The sequence below is a fragment of the Malaya genurostris genome, chromosome 3 (genome assembly GCF_030247185.1).
Source record: "Malaya genurostris strain Urasoe2022 chromosome 3, Malgen_1.1, whole genome shotgun sequence".
Taxonomy (NCBI): Eukaryota; Metazoa; Arthropoda; class Insecta; order Diptera; family Culicidae; genus Malaya; species Malaya genurostris.
Window position 1 is genome coordinate 89,643,553 of NC_080572.1, and position 20,055 is coordinate 89,663,607.

The 20,055-nt window shown below is 37.8% G+C and overlaps 1 protein-coding gene across 3 annotated transcripts in view; it reads left to right on the forward strand.

Annotated features, from left to right (window-relative positions):
- The first annotated feature begins 6,147 nt into the window (after positions 1-6,147).
- The window catches only part of LOC131434901 (protein mahjong), a 30,502-nt gene continuing 16,594 nt past the window's right edge, over positions 6,148-20,055 (forward strand). Inside the window, exons 1-3 of one of the 3 annotated variants that reach the window (XM_058602161.1) lie at positions 6,148-6,812; positions 7,268-8,947; positions 9,007-9,506. In XM_058602161.1, the coding sequence (XP_058458144.1) occupies positions 6,694-6,812; positions 7,268-8,947; positions 9,007-9,506 (2,299 nt within the window). In that variant the 5' untranslated portion in view covers positions 6,148-6,693. The remainder of the gene's footprint in view (positions 6,813-7,267; positions 8,948-9,006; positions 9,507-20,055) is intronic. The other 2 variants (XM_058602159.1, XM_058602160.1) reach the window with 2 other exon arrangements.

Below are 20,055 nucleotides of genomic sequence, written 5' to 3' on the forward strand. Positions count from 1 at the left end.
TTGACATCGAACTGGCAATATAGCTCAACTTGCTGTGCCATCAATCGGTGTCATTTCAAGTGAGGTGACACCACCCAGAAGTGAAGAATAAGAAGAACTTCTATGCAGATTTTCTGAAATAAATGTTCATGTTTTAATGGGTAGAATCCTAATGATTTATATGTAAATTTTGAAAATCTCCAACCAATATTTAAAATAACAGTTTTCTGTTATCTGAATGTGATATGAGTACTACACTACATTTTATATATTAATCAAATAATTTTTACTGGATTGTGCATTAAACAGCTTTAAAATGGCAGTCCATTAAAACCTACGTGAAAAGTAGGGTCTGGCCGCAACATCTTAGAGCTAAGGCAGTGTGTCTTATTAAATATGTTATAAAAAAGTAGGGTGGAAAATATTCACATAACTTTTCACGTAACTATAATTGATCGTTTTTTTTTAATGAAGAAAAGAAATGTTTTTTTCTGGAAAAAGATGCCAGTTTTCAGGTCTAGTTCTAGGTGCGAATGTCAAAACCCCTTGAATCAAATTGTTTATTTTTCGGAACAACTGTTTTGCAAAAAAAAATTCTCGTCAACGTGTAAACATATTTATGTAAAGTACAAATGGTCGGTTAATCGATCAGAAAAAAAAATTTACCCGTACCCGACCCGTACCCGAGTGAGTAGTAAATTTTTTTACCCGACCCGACCCGTACCCGAGTAAGCAGTAAATTTTTTTTACCCGTACCCGACCCGTACCCGATTGAAAATAAAATTGTTTACCCGTACCCGACCAAAAACCCGTCGGGTACGGGTACGGGTCGGGTTTCGGGTAAAATACCCGATACCCGACCATCTCTAATATATATATATATATATATATATATATATATATATATATATATATATATATATATATATATATATATATATATATATATATATATATATATATATATATATATATATATATATATATATATATATATATATATATATATATATATATATATATATATATATATATATATATATATATATATATATATATATATATATATATATATATATATATATATATATATATATATATATATATATATATATATATCGTTAAAATCATGATACCTATAACATCTATTAATTGTGCTGGAGATCTGGAGATCTTAAAACTTACAGCGAGAAGATAATTTTTCACTCAGGACAATCGGTGAATACATTTTAGTTTTTAGTAATTGTTTTGCAGTTTGTTTTATTTACATTTCTCGAGTCTTTAATATAAAGTAACCAAGGTTATGGTAACTGTTATTCAAAATCAACAATTTATTAACTTGTGTTGCCAGTTTCAATATTTTTCCAAACGATTTCGTTTTGACATTACCAGTTACTGAGGGGTAGTTAAATTTGCGATACAGTTTTGGTAGACGAGTGGCAGGTCGTGTCGTCGGTTAAACACTTCATGTTCTAGTGGAAATGAGTACACGAGGTATGTGCAAAACACTTGATTCAGTCAACAGTTTTTCACTTGATATCTATGTGGAAAACAATGTGACATTCGTATGAAAGTTATATAGAATCTTGAGGTAACGATATATCTTATAGTTTTGATGTGCATTCCAGATAAATGTAGCATGATTTCCACTAAATATCAACAGTTTTTACACTTATTTTATGAGTTAAGTGTATATTTTCATGAATTTCATGTGTTCTACAAGTACTCAAGTAACCGTATGCATTATATCACTGCATTGTTAATGTATAATTACACTAATCCTACATACTTTAAAGCAATGTGCATTAAATTTGCATTCAAAACGTAACTGAGCATTATTTTACAACAACCTTCCGCCGTGCTATATATCGACATTCAATGCTATATTTTGGAGAAATGAAACTTTAAACAAAACTATACGAATAATAATAAGAGTCTGATAATCATCCTTTACGCGAATTTTTAAAGCTGAGTTAATGTAAAGTTATAATGGGTCATGGTTATTTGGGTAGCGATAGTTCAAATGCTTTGCACATGATGCTAGCGTGCTAATTATTTTCAGTGTAATACATTCCTCGCGATCACCCACTTGTACGCGGCGGGCAGATTTCCCCTCAGACGGCTGGCTATGTCTGCCAGCCATTTTTGCCGGAATTCTGCCAGAATTCCGGCAAAAGTTTGGCAACAATGCAACAACCGTTTCCGGCAGAGAATTTCGCCTAGCGGTTATTAACGGTTCTTTTCTGTCGGATTTTTGCCATACAAGATTTGCAGAACCGTTTTGAATCGGTTCTACATTTTAAGCGTCTTGGTTTTATTTTTTCAATAAAAGATACATATGTAAGGCAATAAGTTATTGCCCTTCACATATACTAATCAAGGAAAATGTTATTGCCAATAACATTACTTTCTCACTACCAAACATACCCATATTTCAATCTCATTTACCTCGTCTCAAGATTCGTTTTTTGTACGTACACTCGGGATTGACGAATATCAAATGAAGTCGAATAAAAAAAAGAAAAAAGAAAAAGGAGGGAAATGAACAAGACACGCACGGCGAGATAATGACGCAATTTCGCCTGGACAATTTTGACAGCAGCCATAATGCAGCCAGCCTTCTTACGGTTGCCAGAATTCCTCACAAGCGGGGCACTGTTGCCAGTAGAGATGATTAAGGACTATTCACACATACCCGGTCCGGTTCAGTACCGGCACGATACTGTGCACGGATACTGATATTATTTCATTCGTTTTCTATGCGCGCATTCACACCTATCTGGCACAGTGCAATTTCAGTGCAGCTCGCCGTCAGTGTAACGCCGGTCTGACAAACTCAAATTCGTCGTCACCGATATTTTTGTATTTTTACTGAAGTCGGTATGTCACTGCATTTGCTGTGTCGAAACGGAAACGGAACGAAAGGGTTCCGACAAAAAAAGAACACTGACGGCGCACTGAAGGCACTTTAACTGAACCGTCACGGAACTGAAATGTGTGAATAGTCCTTTATTCATTCTGAAAAGCTTCTCTCCTTATAACATGCGATTATTTATCATTTAAAAACACTTGTACCATGTTCACATTAGCGCTGACATCACTATACCGAGAAGATATGCATATCATGTCAAACTGTTCACATGTGAATGAAATGATATCGTTTGACAATCAAGTTGTCATCTTGAATCAACTCATTAGATCAATAATATTATATTTCTCTATAAAAATTAAATCAATAATTGGAGTCTTGCATTTAATGGTCTCCGAACGCCACTATTCGTTGAAATATTTGAAATTATAATGATTTTTTATTGCCAATATCAAAGTGACGTTCATAAATGAGTGCGTTTAATGCCATTATCCGTGTTGCTAGTTGCGATTTTGACAACTGGACATGATATCCCAGATATCATGCCAAAATGGTGATACGCGTTGACATCAAATTGTATGGGATATCAAGTGATGTCGCACATGATATCATCGGATATCAAGTATATCCGTATATCACTTGATATCAGCGCTAATGTGAACATACTATAAGCAAGTACAAGTTGTTGAAATTAATAATACTGCAGGGTGGTAGAAAATGTCAATTTTATGTCAACGCGTATCACCATTTTGGCATGATATCCGGGATATCATGTCGAGTTGTCAAAAATCGCAACTAACAACACGGATAATGGCATTGAACGCACTCATTTATGAACGTTCTTAACTCAAAAATGAGTAGATAGGTGGTAACTCAAGTTTATAGTATGTTCACATTAGCGCTGATATCAAGTGATATACGGATATACTAGATATCCGATGATATCATGTGCGATATCACTTGATATACCATACAATTTGATGTCAACGCGTATCATCATTTTGGCATGATATCCGGGATACCATGCACGATATCATGTCGAGTTGTCAAAAATCGCAACTAGCAACACGGATAATGGTATTGAACGCACTCATTTATGAACGTCACTTTGAGAGTGACAATAAACAATCATTATAATTTCAAATTTTTCAACAAATACTGGCGTTCGGAGACAATTAATTGCAAGACTTCAACTATTGATTGAATTGTAGGAGAGAAAAGCAATATTATTGATCTTACTCCTAATGGGAACATTCAATATGACAATTTGATTGTCAAACGATATTATTTCGATCATATGTGAACACTCCCACGTGATATGCATATCATCTCGGTATATCAAGTGATATAAGCGTTAATGTGAACATGGTATTAGAGTACGTACACTTTTTGTGAGTTCGAGCGGTGTGTCACTCAATTTTTAGTTATGTAGAATGAGGGTGTAGGATAATATCAAAAACCATGAACTCGGTAGTAACGTGTGATTAGGGCATATCGCACGATAGGCCCTTGCGAATGTTACAAAATATAATTAGGCTCTCTGACAGCTCACTTACAACCACAAATGCAAATGAGATTGGTTTGTTTTCATCAGGAAACGAATGCATTAAACACAGTTCAGACGATCAATCAATTTCGGTCGACGTCCAGATTGGTTTATTAATTTTATTTAGCCGAATATTGCTCACGTATCCGACATTAAAAAGTTCCGTGAACTTGACGTAGTGTCATTTCATATGAATTGCTTACAATTAATGTTGTTGTTTCGTAATCGTTCCATTCAGGTGATAGCCGCTTGATGCTGCGTGTGAATCGCTTTTACATATTGTTTTGTTTTCATCAGGAAACGTGTTGGCCACCCATTTTTCAGTAGGGCCACCGTTCATTTTTCACCGGGCATAGAAACCTCAATCGACGACACGACCAGGCACTCCGAAGAAAAATCAGCATTAAAACTGTTCGCTAACGATTCACCGCCAGTTACCACAAATCTAGCGACCCCTTGTAAATGATAAAAATAATCTTCTCGAGCAACACTGTTTAAGTTGCTATGGTCTAGTTACCAAGGAACCCCAAAACAAATAAACATGTTTTGAAAGCGGTGGAATAGTTCTATTAGTGTTAAACTTTGTCCAAATTAAGCAGAAATGCATTCAAATGAACTCGATTGTCGGAATTTAATCGAAACTATGGATGAAACCAACGAACGAGGACAATGATCTGCTTCCAGCGATTCATCCGTTTACTTCAACTGCTAGCTTTTCTGGGCAGTAGGATTCGGTGTAATATGCCGGTGTCAAAATTGTTTTGTGTCGGTTGATTGCGCAGCAGTGGAAACAGTATTTCACCTTGTTGGCCACTATTCGAGGATTACTAGTGGAATTCCACAAAGAAATCATTTTACCGTACGTTATGCAGGTACCGCAGAGCACTAGAATCGCTCAGCTCGTTGTCGGTCATTTCCATGTCTTCCTTCTTACACAACGGTTTCAAGTCAAGACCTGAATTTTGAACTTGGCTTTATAAAAGACATAACTCATACTCCTCAATTTTTACATTCCGCTCGAGTCAGGTAAATCCATTAAAATGTTCCATAATATAATAACCGATCTGAAATTTATTTTGTTTACATTCATCTTGCCTTCGATATGCAGTAACCAAGGTTATGGTGACTGTTATTCGAAATCAATAAATATATCAACTTGTGCTGCCAGTTTAAAAAAAATCACTAGCGTTTCCGATTTGACATTTCCAGTTACTGAGGGGTAGTTAAATTTACGATACAGTTTTGATAGACGAGTGGCAGGTCGTGTCGTCGCCTCAATGCTCATTGCTCGGCTCTTCTTCTTCATTGTTTTGGTTTTTGCAGGATGATGCTGGCCACAGTTTCATGACGTCATAGCAGGGTGCTGGTTTACACCAGCCCTCTGCTATGACGTCATGAAGCTGTGGCCAGCATCATTCTGCAAAAACCAAAACAATGAAGAAGAATGGCTAACAAAAATCTGGATATTACAAACTATTTGTTTATTCAGTACCCTTTAAAGCACTTCCCCGCAAATTATCGATCAGAATATCATCACTACGATAAGGAAATTAAGATTTTACTCGAATTGAAATGCTCGAATGTTTGTTTACCGTACTTTGAGCGCTCTGATTGCCCACCAAATGCCCCAGATGTTGGCCACGCTAGCACTTGCTGCAGCGCCCTATCCTTGCCACCGTGCTGGTTTACACACTATTTCAACCCTGCTTGAAGATTTTTGAAATTTTTTTCTGGCATCTCTGGTCCTGATGTCAGTTCCATTGCATTTCGCGGAGAGTGAAAGCGTAATATTCAATAGTTTTCCGATAAACGTGTATTTTCATTTGACCGATTTCAAGTGCTGAAAATTCTTGTTTTGCGGTGAACTTTTCCACTTTCTATATTTCCAATCGAAAGTCCCGAATCGCGAGACACGTTTCCGATATTTATTGTGATCGGAAAGTTCCAAAATTTAGCAAGCTTGTTAATTTTTTTCCCCATCTATCCGTCATCACATCACGCACGCAATCACGGATTGACCGAACGACAGACAAGTATCGAGAAAGAAGCATAAGAACGGTTGTTTGCTTGGCTATAGAGTGTCGCATCACGGTGAATAATATACGACGAAAGCGAGCAGCACCCGGTTGAGGTTAGGACGACCGTATTCACTCGCTTTGCCTGCTGCGGCAGCTGATGTGCAACTGCTGCTGTAAAAATAGTGCGTATAGTGCTGTCAAAACGACGTAGAAGAAAAAAATCCCCGTTTTCGGAAGGCTCCGTTACCTACCGTTGCTTAGCTCCGGTGCTAGCACCGACAATGGCATCTCCGATCGATCAGACGGAGGTACTGCGGGGCCGTGACTTAACCCGAATATTTCAGCTATGGGAAGAAAGGCACAGCATTCCGGGGTACGATCCGGAACCGATAGTGACCAGGTGAGAACGGAAGCTAATTAGCGCGATACGTGATAGTCATGTTTGCTAAGTTAACTATAATTAGTTGAAAGAGGAAGTTGATCGGAATCGTAGTTCGATTCTGTACTATAGAAGGGGTTTGAGATGGATTTGTATTAACATAACATTTTGCTAGAACTGTGTAACGAATATGATGTGAAGATTGTTACTGTATTGTGTAATTGTCTGTAGCGTTAAAATTATTTGTGCGTTTTATTTTTTATGGGTTTAACTTAACAATATGAATGTATGTAATGTCTATTTGATGGAATATTTACTGATGGTTGATCCAGTGAAGGTCTGATCATTCAGTTGGTACATTAGAAGAATAAAAATAAACTGCATTAGTCAATTTACTGCATTGGAAAAAAAATCAACGTCACGTTTTGGATGGGATTTACGGAGCCGCTTCTGATATGACATTTTCTTTTTTGCAGATTAGCGGAAATTTTCGAGGAAGAAACCGAAGTGTACATGCGTAAAGATCCGGATCCGTTTGACGAACGCCATCCATCGCGTACCGATCCCAACAGTGATTTGGGTCGTATATTGAAAACGCTTTTCCGCAAAGACCACTTCATGACCCGGCTGGTGAATGACTATCTGCGAGACAATTTTTTCACCCGACAAAACGTTCAGCAATGCTCACAGCCACTAAATATAGCAGCTTGTCGGTTGATTTTGGTTATCATGCCAGGTCTGGAAACGTCAGCGGTTTTTCAAGCTGAATTTGATCATTTAATTACAAGATTATACGGTTGGGCAGAATCCAGCCCGGAACCGCTGCAGAGCTATGCCACGGGTCTGCTGGGGGCGGCAATGGAAGTTCAGGAGATCGCTGTCAGTTTTCGGGAACAGAATATTCGACTTCTGCCGATCATGTTGCGAAGGTTGCATCTACTCCAGTTGGCCCATCGGAATCGGGACCGGTTGGTTGAGGCTGGCGAAGGAACTAGTAGCACTGCATTTCAAAGAATGTTTCAGGGTGAAGCAGCCCCAATTAGCGGTAAACCACCGTTCGACAATCATCAGAATCACTCGCTAACGGAGAATAGCGGTGGTGCTGATGATGATAATCGACCGTTTGCTCATCTGGGTCCTTCTGAAGGAATTGGGACTACACCGGCCAATGGACCAACTCCGGTATCGAATTTAAATACACTTTTCCAGAACGAAAACAGTCAAAATACGCAGGATAACGGACAGAGTAAGCCGGCTACCCACCGGAATCTGATTCCGATCTACCCGGCAACAATTGCCACCAGTCAGATGCTGATCCTACGATATCTAACGCCAATGGGAGAGTACCAGGAATTTCTACCGCACGTTTTCGAGCACAATGCCATGAGTTTGATTTTCCGTTATATCGAGAATTTGGATGCCAAGGATACTTGTCTCGCGTTTGAAGCGCTCAAATATTTAGCTTCGCTGTTATGTCATAAAAAGTTTTCGCTAGAATTCATCGCCAACGGTGGCCTTGAACGGTTGCTTAAAGTGCCCCGCCCGAGTCTGGCAGCCACCGGAGTTTCTATCGCGTTCTACTATCTGGCCTATTGCGAAGATGCAATGGAGCGGATTTGTTTGATGCCACAGAAAATAATTACCGAACTGGTGTCGTATGCCCTGTGGCTTCTGGGATGCTCTCACGATTCGGGGCGTTGCCATGCAACGATGTTTTTCGGGCTTAGCTGCCAGTTCAAGACCATGATGGATGAGTTTGATAAGCAGGACGGCCTGAGGAAACTGTACAACGTCATATCCGTACTGCCCATCCTTTTATCGACCGACGAATACAATCTGAATGACGATGAGGAATGTGCCGCCCGGCAAGTCGTTCGGCACGTGTGTGTCGCTCTGAAGAAGTTTTTCGAAAATCATCTGTACTACAAGTACAGTCAGGTGACGCGTCAGCAGTGCCCAACTGGAACTTTGGCGCAGCCAGTTTTTAAATCGGTCAAAAATTCTCCCGAAGTCATCAGTGACCAAATCAAGACACTGCAAGAACTGTTGCCGATGAAAGCTCTCTGGACACCGGTGGATGAGTTTTTGACACTGGGCGGAGTAAATCTGTTGCTTCGAATCATCGCCCTGGCGTACGAGTGGAACTACAGCGGGCGGTAAGTTTCCGCTAAAAGGTTTATCAGCGATTCAGCAATTTATTCTAATCATGTTTCAGTTCTTGCAGCGCTGAAACGGTGCGAGCCGCTCTGGATGTGCTGAACGTGTGCTGTGTGATTCCACGGGTTCATACGGTGTTCTGCGAGCGAATCGAATTTCCGGACGAAGGATCGGCCGCTGGAATTAACATCGTTTTGGGAGCAGCGGAAGGTGAAATTGTGGCAGATGCCGAAGTGCAGAAATCAGCACTGGCCGTGCTGGTCAATACGGTTTGTGCACCAATCCATCGCCCTAGTGGATCACTGGCACGTTTTGGGTCAGCAAAAAAACGAATGCCGAATAAAAATTCGGAAGAATTGCTGCAGAAAGTGTGGGAGAGTGTTCGGTCAAACAATGGCATCATTGTGCTGCTGTCACTGATGTGTGTAAAAACGCCCATCACTGATGCAGATTGCATTCGGGGGATGGCCTGCCGGGCCCTAGCTGGTCTGGCGAGATCGGAAACGGTACAGCAGATTATCGGCAAGCTGCCGCTGTTTGTGAATGGACAATTACAAAGTAAGTATAGTAGTTTCTTTCTAGCAATTGGGCTACCATCAAATTCCTCAAAACGGTAGTTGTTAAAAGATTTAACACTCCTAAACAAGTTTTTTTTATTCAATATTATAGTATAATTTTAAGGCACACTGCTTAAGCTCTAAGATGCCAAGGGTATTTACTAATCTTAATTACGACTAACTTAAAACTAGAAAAGTATCATTATGTAATGTAGCGGTAGCGGATTCTCGAGAAGCTATCGGTAGTGGCCGGTGAATTGAATATCGCATGAGGGTCTTCCATATGCCGTTGGCGAAGATCCATGTTGGCCGCATCCTTCGGTCCGTGTGGGTCCGCGGGAAACCTAAACAAGTTGTCACACGAAGGAGCTCTGTTTGAATGATCCATGGTGTTGGAAATACAAAATGAACTTTCCTATTAGCGTTGTTAATGAGGCGCTTTTTTTAAATTCGCCATGTGGAAGAATGGGCAGAGTTTGTTCGTGAATATCGCATCAATATAATTCCTTCTCCATGCTATCAGAAATATGATCAGCAATTTATGCTAAAATTTTCCACAATGTCAAATAACCAATGTGTTGCTAATAGAGTGAGAGCCCAGTGCACGCAACACATTTTCGAGCGATGGCGAGACGTATTCTGTCTTACTCGCACTCCTTCGCGTACGCTTATGAGTGACTCACAACAAGGTATATTTTGAAAACGAGTGGTGTTTTCTTTCGGGTGCGATGAGTGAGAGTCAGCAGGAGTAAACACTTACTGCGAGTGAGTTACTGCTGCGAAGCAGCCCACAATCTTTCACATTATGTTAGGAATCACTTCAAGAGCGAGTCCACACATGGAGTGTGAGCACTCTTCCAGTGTACTGGCAGTTTGCTGCGCACGGTAGTTTTTTTTTTGCAAATCGAAGCTTATGCGATCACCATGATAGTCGCTGGATTGTGCTACAACTTGACCCCAGTTATTGTTTGTACGTACAGTATTAACTGATTAACGCTGCTGATGTATTTCACAGCTCCTCGAAGAAATATAAAGGACGGATACGATTTTCACTAGCAGATGATAATATTCACATGTCGAAAGTCCAATACAGTAAAAGAACATTCTGAATATTGATTCCCGAGAAAAACACTTCGTTTTAATTCCAGGATTGTTTTACTCTCGTGGTCTAATTGGATTAAACTCAATTAAACGCTATTTAGTATGAATTCGTTTTATAGGAGTTCATGGGTTTGCGCAGTGTTTGAAACAGCCCTCCGGTGAGGGACTGATTTGAACGATTGTTTGTGTTCGCTCTAGTCCTGTACTCCTGTTAATTCTCTGTACGAAATTCAAGTAAATAGCGGTAATATGGTTGAAACCGCTACATGAAACATGCTTTGTGATTAGATTTTTATTATTATCGTTATAATAACGATAACGAATGGAACCTCAACGCAGCAATAGAACTTAGAGTTCGTGTGGGAGCGAAAGAGCGAGTAGGAGTTTTCATGTGTGTAATAATCAAAGAGTAAGCAACAGCAAGAGTGCGAGAGTCAGTCGGTGTTGAACAGTCGTTCGCACCGCACGCGTATAGCTCTTGGCTCCTGGAATTTTTTTTTCTGGCTACCTAGAGTTTCATTGATTCAAGGCTTCAGTCTTTTTCAAGGCTACCTGAATCACTAACTAAGTGACTAAGTGATACAAAGAGTGATATTAGAGTGACTAAGTGATACAAAGAGTGATATTAGAGTGACTAAGAAATTAATCAGCCTTTTTTAAGGCTAGCTAGGAGTCTAATCGAAGACTAATTTAGCCTAGTTAATTTAATTTAAAATTTCATTAATTTCAAAAATGCCTGCGTCCAACCGGAAAGGCAACAAGCCTAAGGCTAAAAATAATTCAATACGGAATAAATCACAATCCGTTATTCAACATTTTTCTAATAACATTCACGATCTTATAGAATCTGAATGTAAAAATAAAAGACAACGGACGGATTTCCCTACCGTTGATCCTATGCCGTCTAACAATATTTACGAGATTCTTCCTGAATCCGATTGTAGCGACATAGAAGAAAATTCTTCAAAAATTCCCAAAATGGACGCTTGTCGTTCTGGGAAGAAACATCAATCTATGCCACCAGTGACGGTGATGATTTCCGACTTCAAAGCATTCCGTACTGAGCTTTCTACTTTTCTCCCGGAAGTAAAAGTCTCATTTCAAATCGGACGAAGAGGAGAATGTCGAGTCTTGGTGGATGGATTGGAAGATTACGAACGTCTTATTCGATATTTGTCCGAAAAACTTCATAAATTTTATTCATATGATATAAAATCAGACAGACCCTTCAAGGCTGTCTTGAAAGGATTATCAAATGATCAAAGTATTGATGAAATTAAAAATGAACTAAAAGAATTGCTTGGTTTTGCCCCTTCCCAAGTAATACTTATGAAAAAAAGAGCGAATGGTACTTCTAAACCACGCTCTGGAATTTCCCATGAACTTTACCTAATACACTTCAATCGAAGTGATGTAAACAATTTGAAAACTTTAGAAAAAGTACGTTTCATTTCCCACATTAAAATTCATTGGGAACATTATAAACGGCATAATCGTATTGCAAACTTAACGCAATGTCGTCGTTGCCAAGGCTTCGGTCATGGAACCAAAAATTGTCATATGGATATACGGTGTTTGAATTGTGGTAAATCGCATTCGAAAGACGCTTGTCCAATGAATGAAACCACTGATAAATTTTCATGTTCAAATTGCAATGGAAATCATAAATCCAATTATTTGAAATGTCCTGTCAGGGAAAAAATTTTAAACGCTCGTTCGCTTAGACAACAAGTCAAATCAACGACCTTAAATTTACAGAACATACCTGAAAATTCTTCTAAGGCACCTGCCAATTCGTCTTCTAACGAAAACAATTTATTGACAGGTAGATCGACCTCGTCATCATCTTCTTCTAATTTCACTTATGCTGGTATATTAGGTAGAAATCTATCTCCTATTTCTTCTAATGTAAATAATCAAAACACAGGACCGCCTTGCAGTTCTTCTTCTAACGAAAACAATTTATTAATAGGTAGACCGGCCAAATCATCTTCTTCTAATGGCAGTCTACCTACAAATATTCCTTCAATGCCATTCGCTTCTTTAAATGAAGTCGATTTAGGCGATATAACTGAAAATAAAATGATCTACCTACAAGATCAACTTTTTCAAATGATCATCCAAATGAATTCGACTTCATCACTTTTTGAAGCATTTCAAATCGGATGGAAATTTGCAAATAATATTATAATGAATTTAAAATTTAACAGTGATGTTAAATAATTATTTGAATATTTTAAATTGGAATGCTCGATCTTTGAAATCGAGTGAAGATGAATTTTATAATTTTCTCAAAGTTCACAAAATTCATATTGCCATTGTGACAGAAACTTTTCTTAAACCAAATGTAAAATTGAAAAGTAATCCACATTATGTGGTTCATCGATTTGACAGGTTTACTGGAATTGGTGGTGGAGTTGCCATTTTTGTCCAACGGCAAATTAAACATCGAATTTTACCTTCTTTCAATACTAAAGTTATTGAAAGCTTGGGAATCGAAGTTGAAACCATTCATGGAATTTATTTCATCGCTGGAGCATATTTGCCATTCCAATGCACCGGCGAACAATTAAATTTCTTTAAAGGCGATTTGCAAAAACTTACAAGATATCGATCGAAATTTTTCGTAATAGGGGACTTAAATGCTAAGCATGTCCAGTGGAATTGTAGGCAAAATAACAGTAATGGTAAAATACTTCATAATCAACTCTCAGCTGGTTACTTTACAGTTCTTCATCCCAGTAATCCTACTTGTTTCTCTTCCGTGAAAAACCCGTCTACAATTGATCTGGTTCTAACAGATCAAAGTCACATTTGTAGTGAACCGATTACTCATGCTGATTTTGACTCAGATCATCTTCCTGTAACATTCAGACTTTCCAACGAAGCTATAATTAATCCAATTAGTTCTATTTTCAACTATCATAGAGCAAATTGGTTGGATTACAGATCTCACATTGAAAATCATGTGGATCATGAAACTATTTTAGAAAATTCTGCGGATATCGACACAGCAATTGATAATTTGAATCATTATATTATCGAAGCTAGAAATCTTTCAGTTCCCAAAGCTCAAACTAAATTAAATTCTCCTATCATCGATGACAATCTTCAACTGCTCATTCGGTTGAAGAATGTTCGTCGACGACAATATCAACGTTCTCGTGATCCTGCTATGAAAAACATAGTTAAGGATTTACAAAAAGAAATTAAACATAGATTTACTCTTTTGCGAAATGAAAATTTCGCTAAAGAAGTTGAACAAATTAAACCATATTCTAAACCTTTCTGGAAACTTTCTAAGGTTCTTAAGAAACCTCAGAAACCTATTCCTGCTCTCAAGGAAGGAAATCAAATACTTCTTACAAATGGCGAAAAAGCTCAAAAACTTGCTCAGCAGTTCGAGAGTGTCCACAATTTTAATTTGAACGTTGTGAGTCCTATTGAAAATGAAGTCTCACTGAAATATGATCATATTTCAACTCAAGTGTTATCACACGATGACATTATTGAGACGAATTTTGATGAAATTAAATCAATTATTAGAAAACTTAAAAACATGAAGGCTCCTGGTAATGATGGAATTTTTAATATTCTTATTAAAAATCTTCCCGATGTTGCCTTGAGACTCCTGGTGAAAATTTTCAACAAGTGTTTTTCATTAGCTTACTTCCCAAAAAGATGGAAAAACGCTAAAGTAATTCCTATCCTAAAACCTGATAAAAACCCAGCAGAAACATCAAGTTATCGCCCAATTAGCTTACTTTCTTCTATCAGTAAACTTTTTGAAAAAATTATCTTGTTAAGAATGATGACTCATATAAATGAGAATTCAATTTTTTTACCAGAGCAGTTTGGATTTCGTCATGAACATTCAACTACTCATCAACTTGTCAGAGTAACGAACATGATAAAAGCAAATAAATCTTCTGGGTTATCCACTGGAGTTGCTCTTCTAGACATAGAAAAAGCATTCGACAGTGTTTGGCACAAAGGTTTAATAGCAAAAATGTCTGATTTCCAGTTTCCTATTTATTTGATCAAAATGATTCAAAATTATTTAACTGATCGTACTCTTCAGGTTAGCTATCAGAATTGTAAATCTGAATTGCTACCCGTACGAGCCGGTGTTCCGCAGGGTTCGAGTGTAGCTCCAATCTTGTATAATATTTTCACTTCTGATCTTCCAAATCTACCCGTTGGTTGTCAGAAATCGCTATTCTGTGACGACACAAGTCTGTTAGCCACAGGTAGAAATCTAAGAGTGATCTGCAGTCGCCTACAAAGAAGTTTAAATATTTTCAGTGATTATCTGTCAAAATGGAAAATTAAACCAAATGCAGCAAAAACGCAATTAATTATCTTTCCTCACAAGCCAAGAGCTTCTTTTCTTAAACCAAACAATAATCACATTCTCAAATTGAATGGCTTGGAATTGACATGGTCTGATCAAGCTAAATACTTAGGTTTAACGTATGACAAAAAACTCACTTTCAAGGATCACATTGAAGGAATCCAGGCAAAGTGTAATAAATATATTAAATGTTTATATCCTCTTATAAACAGAAATTCTAAGCTCTGTCTAAAAAACAAATTGTTAATTTATAAACAAATTTTCAGACCAGCCATGCTTTATGCGGTACCAATTTGGTCAAGCTGTTGTTCCACCAGGAAGAAAACGCTTCAAAGGATTCAGAATAAAATTCTGAAAATGATTCTGAAGCGTCCTCCCTGGTTTAGTACAAATGAGTTACACAGACTCACAAATATAGAACCATTAGATGTAATGTCACATAATATTATAAGCAAATTCCGACAAAAATCGATGCAATCTTCAATTGAATCGATTCGCTCTCTGTATTAGTTAGTAAGTTAGTATATAAGTTCCTTTTCCCCATTACACAATACAAGTAGGTTTAGAATTTTCCCTACACAAAAATCTCAGAATTGCGGAAGCAAATGATGTCTTCATGGTAATAACCAAATCATATATATATATATAACAGGGCTGAAAAGTCACCACTTGTGGCTGAACACCCAATTTAAATCTTAATAATTTAATTTTAACTCATATTCCAAAAAATAGTTATTTAAAAAAAAAAAAAAAAAAAAAAAAGAGTGCGAGAGTGGAAGAGTAACGGGTGCAGTAGAAGTGTGCATGCTTGTCTGTACACGAGTTAGTGAGTAAGGGCCAAAAGGAGCACGACTGAGGTATAGAATGCTTGATTGTCACTAACCAGTTAAGAATGCCGTAGAGCAATTATGCGAAAAAAATGTGTGTGGAGCACGCTCGCAGGAGAGTCTATGATGTTTAGGTGGCAGATGAGAGAGCAGAATGTGTGCAATTTGAATGAGCTTAGCAAAACTGATTCCAGGAATGAGTAGACGAAAAAGTGACAAAATCAGAATCGACGATCTCCGATTTGGATGAAACTTTGCACATGGCTTCAGTATGGAAAACCATAAGTTTTTAACCGATGGAGAGGTCAATCCGACTCACGACTGATTTTCAAAAAGGGCGTATGTATTTTTGCATTTCACGAAAAATGCCTTTTTCAAATCGTTGTAACTCATAAACCGTTAATTGTACAAAAATGGCGTTCAGGAAGAAGTTGTATGAAATCGATCGGGCACTCTAAAAAAATATACATCGAAAAAAATTTTTGATTTTTTTCTCAATAATTACAAACTAATCCGGAAAAATTAAATAAAAAAAAATCAGGGTTTTAATTTTTTTTGATAATTTTTATTTTAAAGCTGTTATTAAAACCTACTGATTGATGGCTATCCCATCCTTTCAACGAGAAATTCTTCATTTTTCAAAAGGCACGGATGGGATAGCCATCAATCTGTAGGTTTTAATAACAGTTTTAGAATAAAAATAATCAAAAAAATTGAAACCCGGATTTTTTTTTATTTATTTTTTTCGGATTATTTTGTAATTATTCAGCAAAACATCAAAAAAAATTTTCAGTATATAATTTTTTTAGAGTGCCCAATCGATTCCCTACAACTTCTTTCTGAACGCCATTTTTTGTACAATTAACGGTTTCCGAGATACAACGATTTAAAAAATGCAATTTTTGTGAAATGCAAAAATACATACGCCCTTTTTAAAAATCAGTCGTGAGTCGGATTGACCTCTCCATCGGTTCAAAACTTATGGTTTGCCATACTGAAGCCATGTGCAAAGTTTCGTCCAACTCGGAGATGGTCGATTATGATTTTGTCACTTTTTCGTCTACTCATGCCTGGAATTGCTCTATTCTATTATGCAAATGCAAAAAAAAATACATTTATTTCCATTTTCAAGATTGTAGGTTGAGTGTATTTTTTTTAAATCGACAAATATATAAACAATTAGAGCAGATCAAAAAAGTTAGTGTTAGTAGACCAAACATTCCAATATCTCTTCTAGATAATTAAAGTAATAATCATTTGTACCGCTAGAGACAAAGAAAAAAACAAAACCAAGACCGAAGTGGATACAATGCGAAATTCTCAGAAGTTCCACTAACGCCTACATTCAAATCATTGAAGCAGTTGGTAGAATGATAAAATACCGATACCATTCAGACGCACGACTCAATGATTATTGACTGGTAACCGGATGAGGTACATTTCCAGCCCAAGTTCCAAATTCTCTGGTGGACTTGCAATAGAAGATACTCATATCTTTCGTTGCAAAATTGTTATTGTAAACAAATCTGTCGCTTGGGTTACAAGCTATTCTATCATCTCGGCAAAAGAGAACCTATCATTTCGATGATTTCTACAGCGTTACTAGTGTTCATTTGGGCATCATAGCCTAGTTCTACCGGTATGGAAAGTGTGGAGCATTGTAACATTGTAAAATATTATTCTACGATAAAGACTAAAAATCAATGTCAAACCATCGAATTTCCGCGGCTCCGGAAAAAGTCCGGCCTCGGGGAGATTTCTCCCTTCCCCCCTTAATCGATGTTTGTCTTTCGCATATAAAAAGGCTATGCAATCTCTGTGAACATCGATTTTTCAATCGATGTGTGGATGTATGTAACATAAATATGCACTCACTGTTGTCGGAGATGGCTTAAACGACTCTTATAAACTGGCATTCAAATGAAAGGTATTAAAATTCTTAAAAAAAAACACCTTGAATTTTTTCCCGATCTGACTTCCGATTCCGGAATTACAGGACGATAAGTGTAGAATTTTAAATTTCATGACTATTTTTTCACAGATGTATATGATAAGAGAAGTAAAATGACTTGTAAATTCGATTTAATTTGCAGAAATTGTTAGATTAGGGATATATACACTTCTGAACACAACACATTGGCTCAGGTGGCACGTCTCCCTAATTATCTGTAGATTTGTGCCTCCAAAGATGAAACTCACTTCGATTTCTCAGCTATGGTTGTATCAATTTTCACAAACTTTCATTTAAAATAAAGGTTGATCCGGATCCGACTTCCGATTCCCGAATTACAGGCCGATGAGTGTCAAAACCTTCAAACCGTTTATTTATTTATTTACAATCAACAGACACAATTTGGTCCTAATGATAATTCCTAATAATATTCAGAAAATTTGTACGTATTCTGCTTCGTGACACATTAAAATCATACCCAGATGAAACGCGGTTGAACGATCTCTGTAAACCAATAATAGAACCGTTTGCGCCATAGTTGGTACGTCGTATAGGAAGTCGAAGAAAAGCACTGTTGCGGAGAGCTCTGGGTCGCACATTAATATTAATTTCGTTGAGCAAAACGGGACAGTCGATCCTACCGTTGAATATATCTGCTATTATCAAAGCGCGTGATAATTCTCGTCGCACTTGTAATGTGTCGAGACCCATTAATAACCCGCGACTTTCATAACTAGGTAGTTGATGAGGATCGATCCACGGCAATCGACGAAGAGCGAAGCGAACGAATCTACGCTGTATTCCCTCAATTCTATGAGCACCGTTCAGGTAGCATGGGTTCCAAACTGCCGAGCAATATTCGAGAGTTGAACGAACAAGCGAGCAGTAAAGCGATTTTAGACAGTGTATGTCTGTGAAGTGCTTAGTTATTCTCATTAAGAATCCTAAGCTACGGGAAGCTTTAGCTACAATGTAACTGATGTGATGCTTGAATGTAAGTTGTTCATCGAGATGAACGCCAAGATCCTTAACGCTAGTCGATCTTCCAATCAAGAATCCATCCAGAAAGTATTCGACATGGAATGACATTTTTCTTCTCGTGAACGTAATGGCCGAGCACTTGTCTGGATTTACAATCATACGGTTAACTTTACACAAATCTGCGAAGATTAACAATTGCCGCTGGAGAAAGGCTGCGTCTTCTAAGTTGCGGATGATGTGATAGATCTTGACATCATCAGCAAACGATAAGCGAGGATCTTCCAAGGCAAAATTGACATCATTGAAGTACAGTAAAAACATTAACGGTTCGAGATGACTTCCCTGTGCTATTCCGGATGATGCGAGGAACTCTCCGGAAGTATGATCGTCAATTTTAAGTGCTAAACGACGATTCCTAAGATACGACTGCAGCCAACGAAGAATGCTCGAACTGAATCCAAGTCTGTCCAATTTAGCAACCGTGATGTCGTGGTTGATTATATCTAAAGCGGAGGAAAGATTCGTATAGTTAACGTCCGTTTGTAAACCGTTAGACATTGCATCAATCCCATAAGACAAAAACGATAGTAAGTTGGTGGTTGTTGAGGGGTTAGGCATGAAACCGTGTTGAGTATCGGCGATATATTGCTTGCAGTGATTGAAAATTGGTGTCAGTATAACCTTTTCGAACAGCTTTGCTATAGCGCTGAGGGCAGTGATACCGCGGTAGTTGTTTATATCCTTTTTATCGCCTTTCTTGTGGACTGGGAACATAAAGGAAGCTTTCCATAAATTGGGGAAAACTTCTGTAGCGAGAGACATTCGAAATAATTTGCAGAGGAGAGCGATTACTCCACGCGAGCACTTTTTAAGAATAACTGCCGGCTGTAAAGAAAACGAAAATCGACGAAGAAGTTATGTTTCGAAAACACTACAGATTTCATTGGAACCAAACACACATCGTGTTGAAGAAACCAGAACTGCGTTGCAGGCACGAATGCATGTTACCGGGTGTTTGATTTTTGTAGAACACGGTGTTGCGGTTCAGAAAAATCATAGAATTGAAGGTTATTTGGAAAGACGTGGATCGAAATTCATGCTGCTTGATGTATATGAAATTTCAACAGCCTGTGTGTAGAGGTGTCATCAATGAAAACAGCACATTATATTCACATGCATGCTGTAAAGCATGTTTTATGCTACTGTATCAAAAACTTACTTAACTTGAATTTCAAATACAAAAGTAACAGGAGCAACAGATTTCGCTTGGTTTGTTTAATTTCGTTTAATTGGTTTAATTGAAATAGTACATGAAAGGTAAATCAACTCGCCGGAA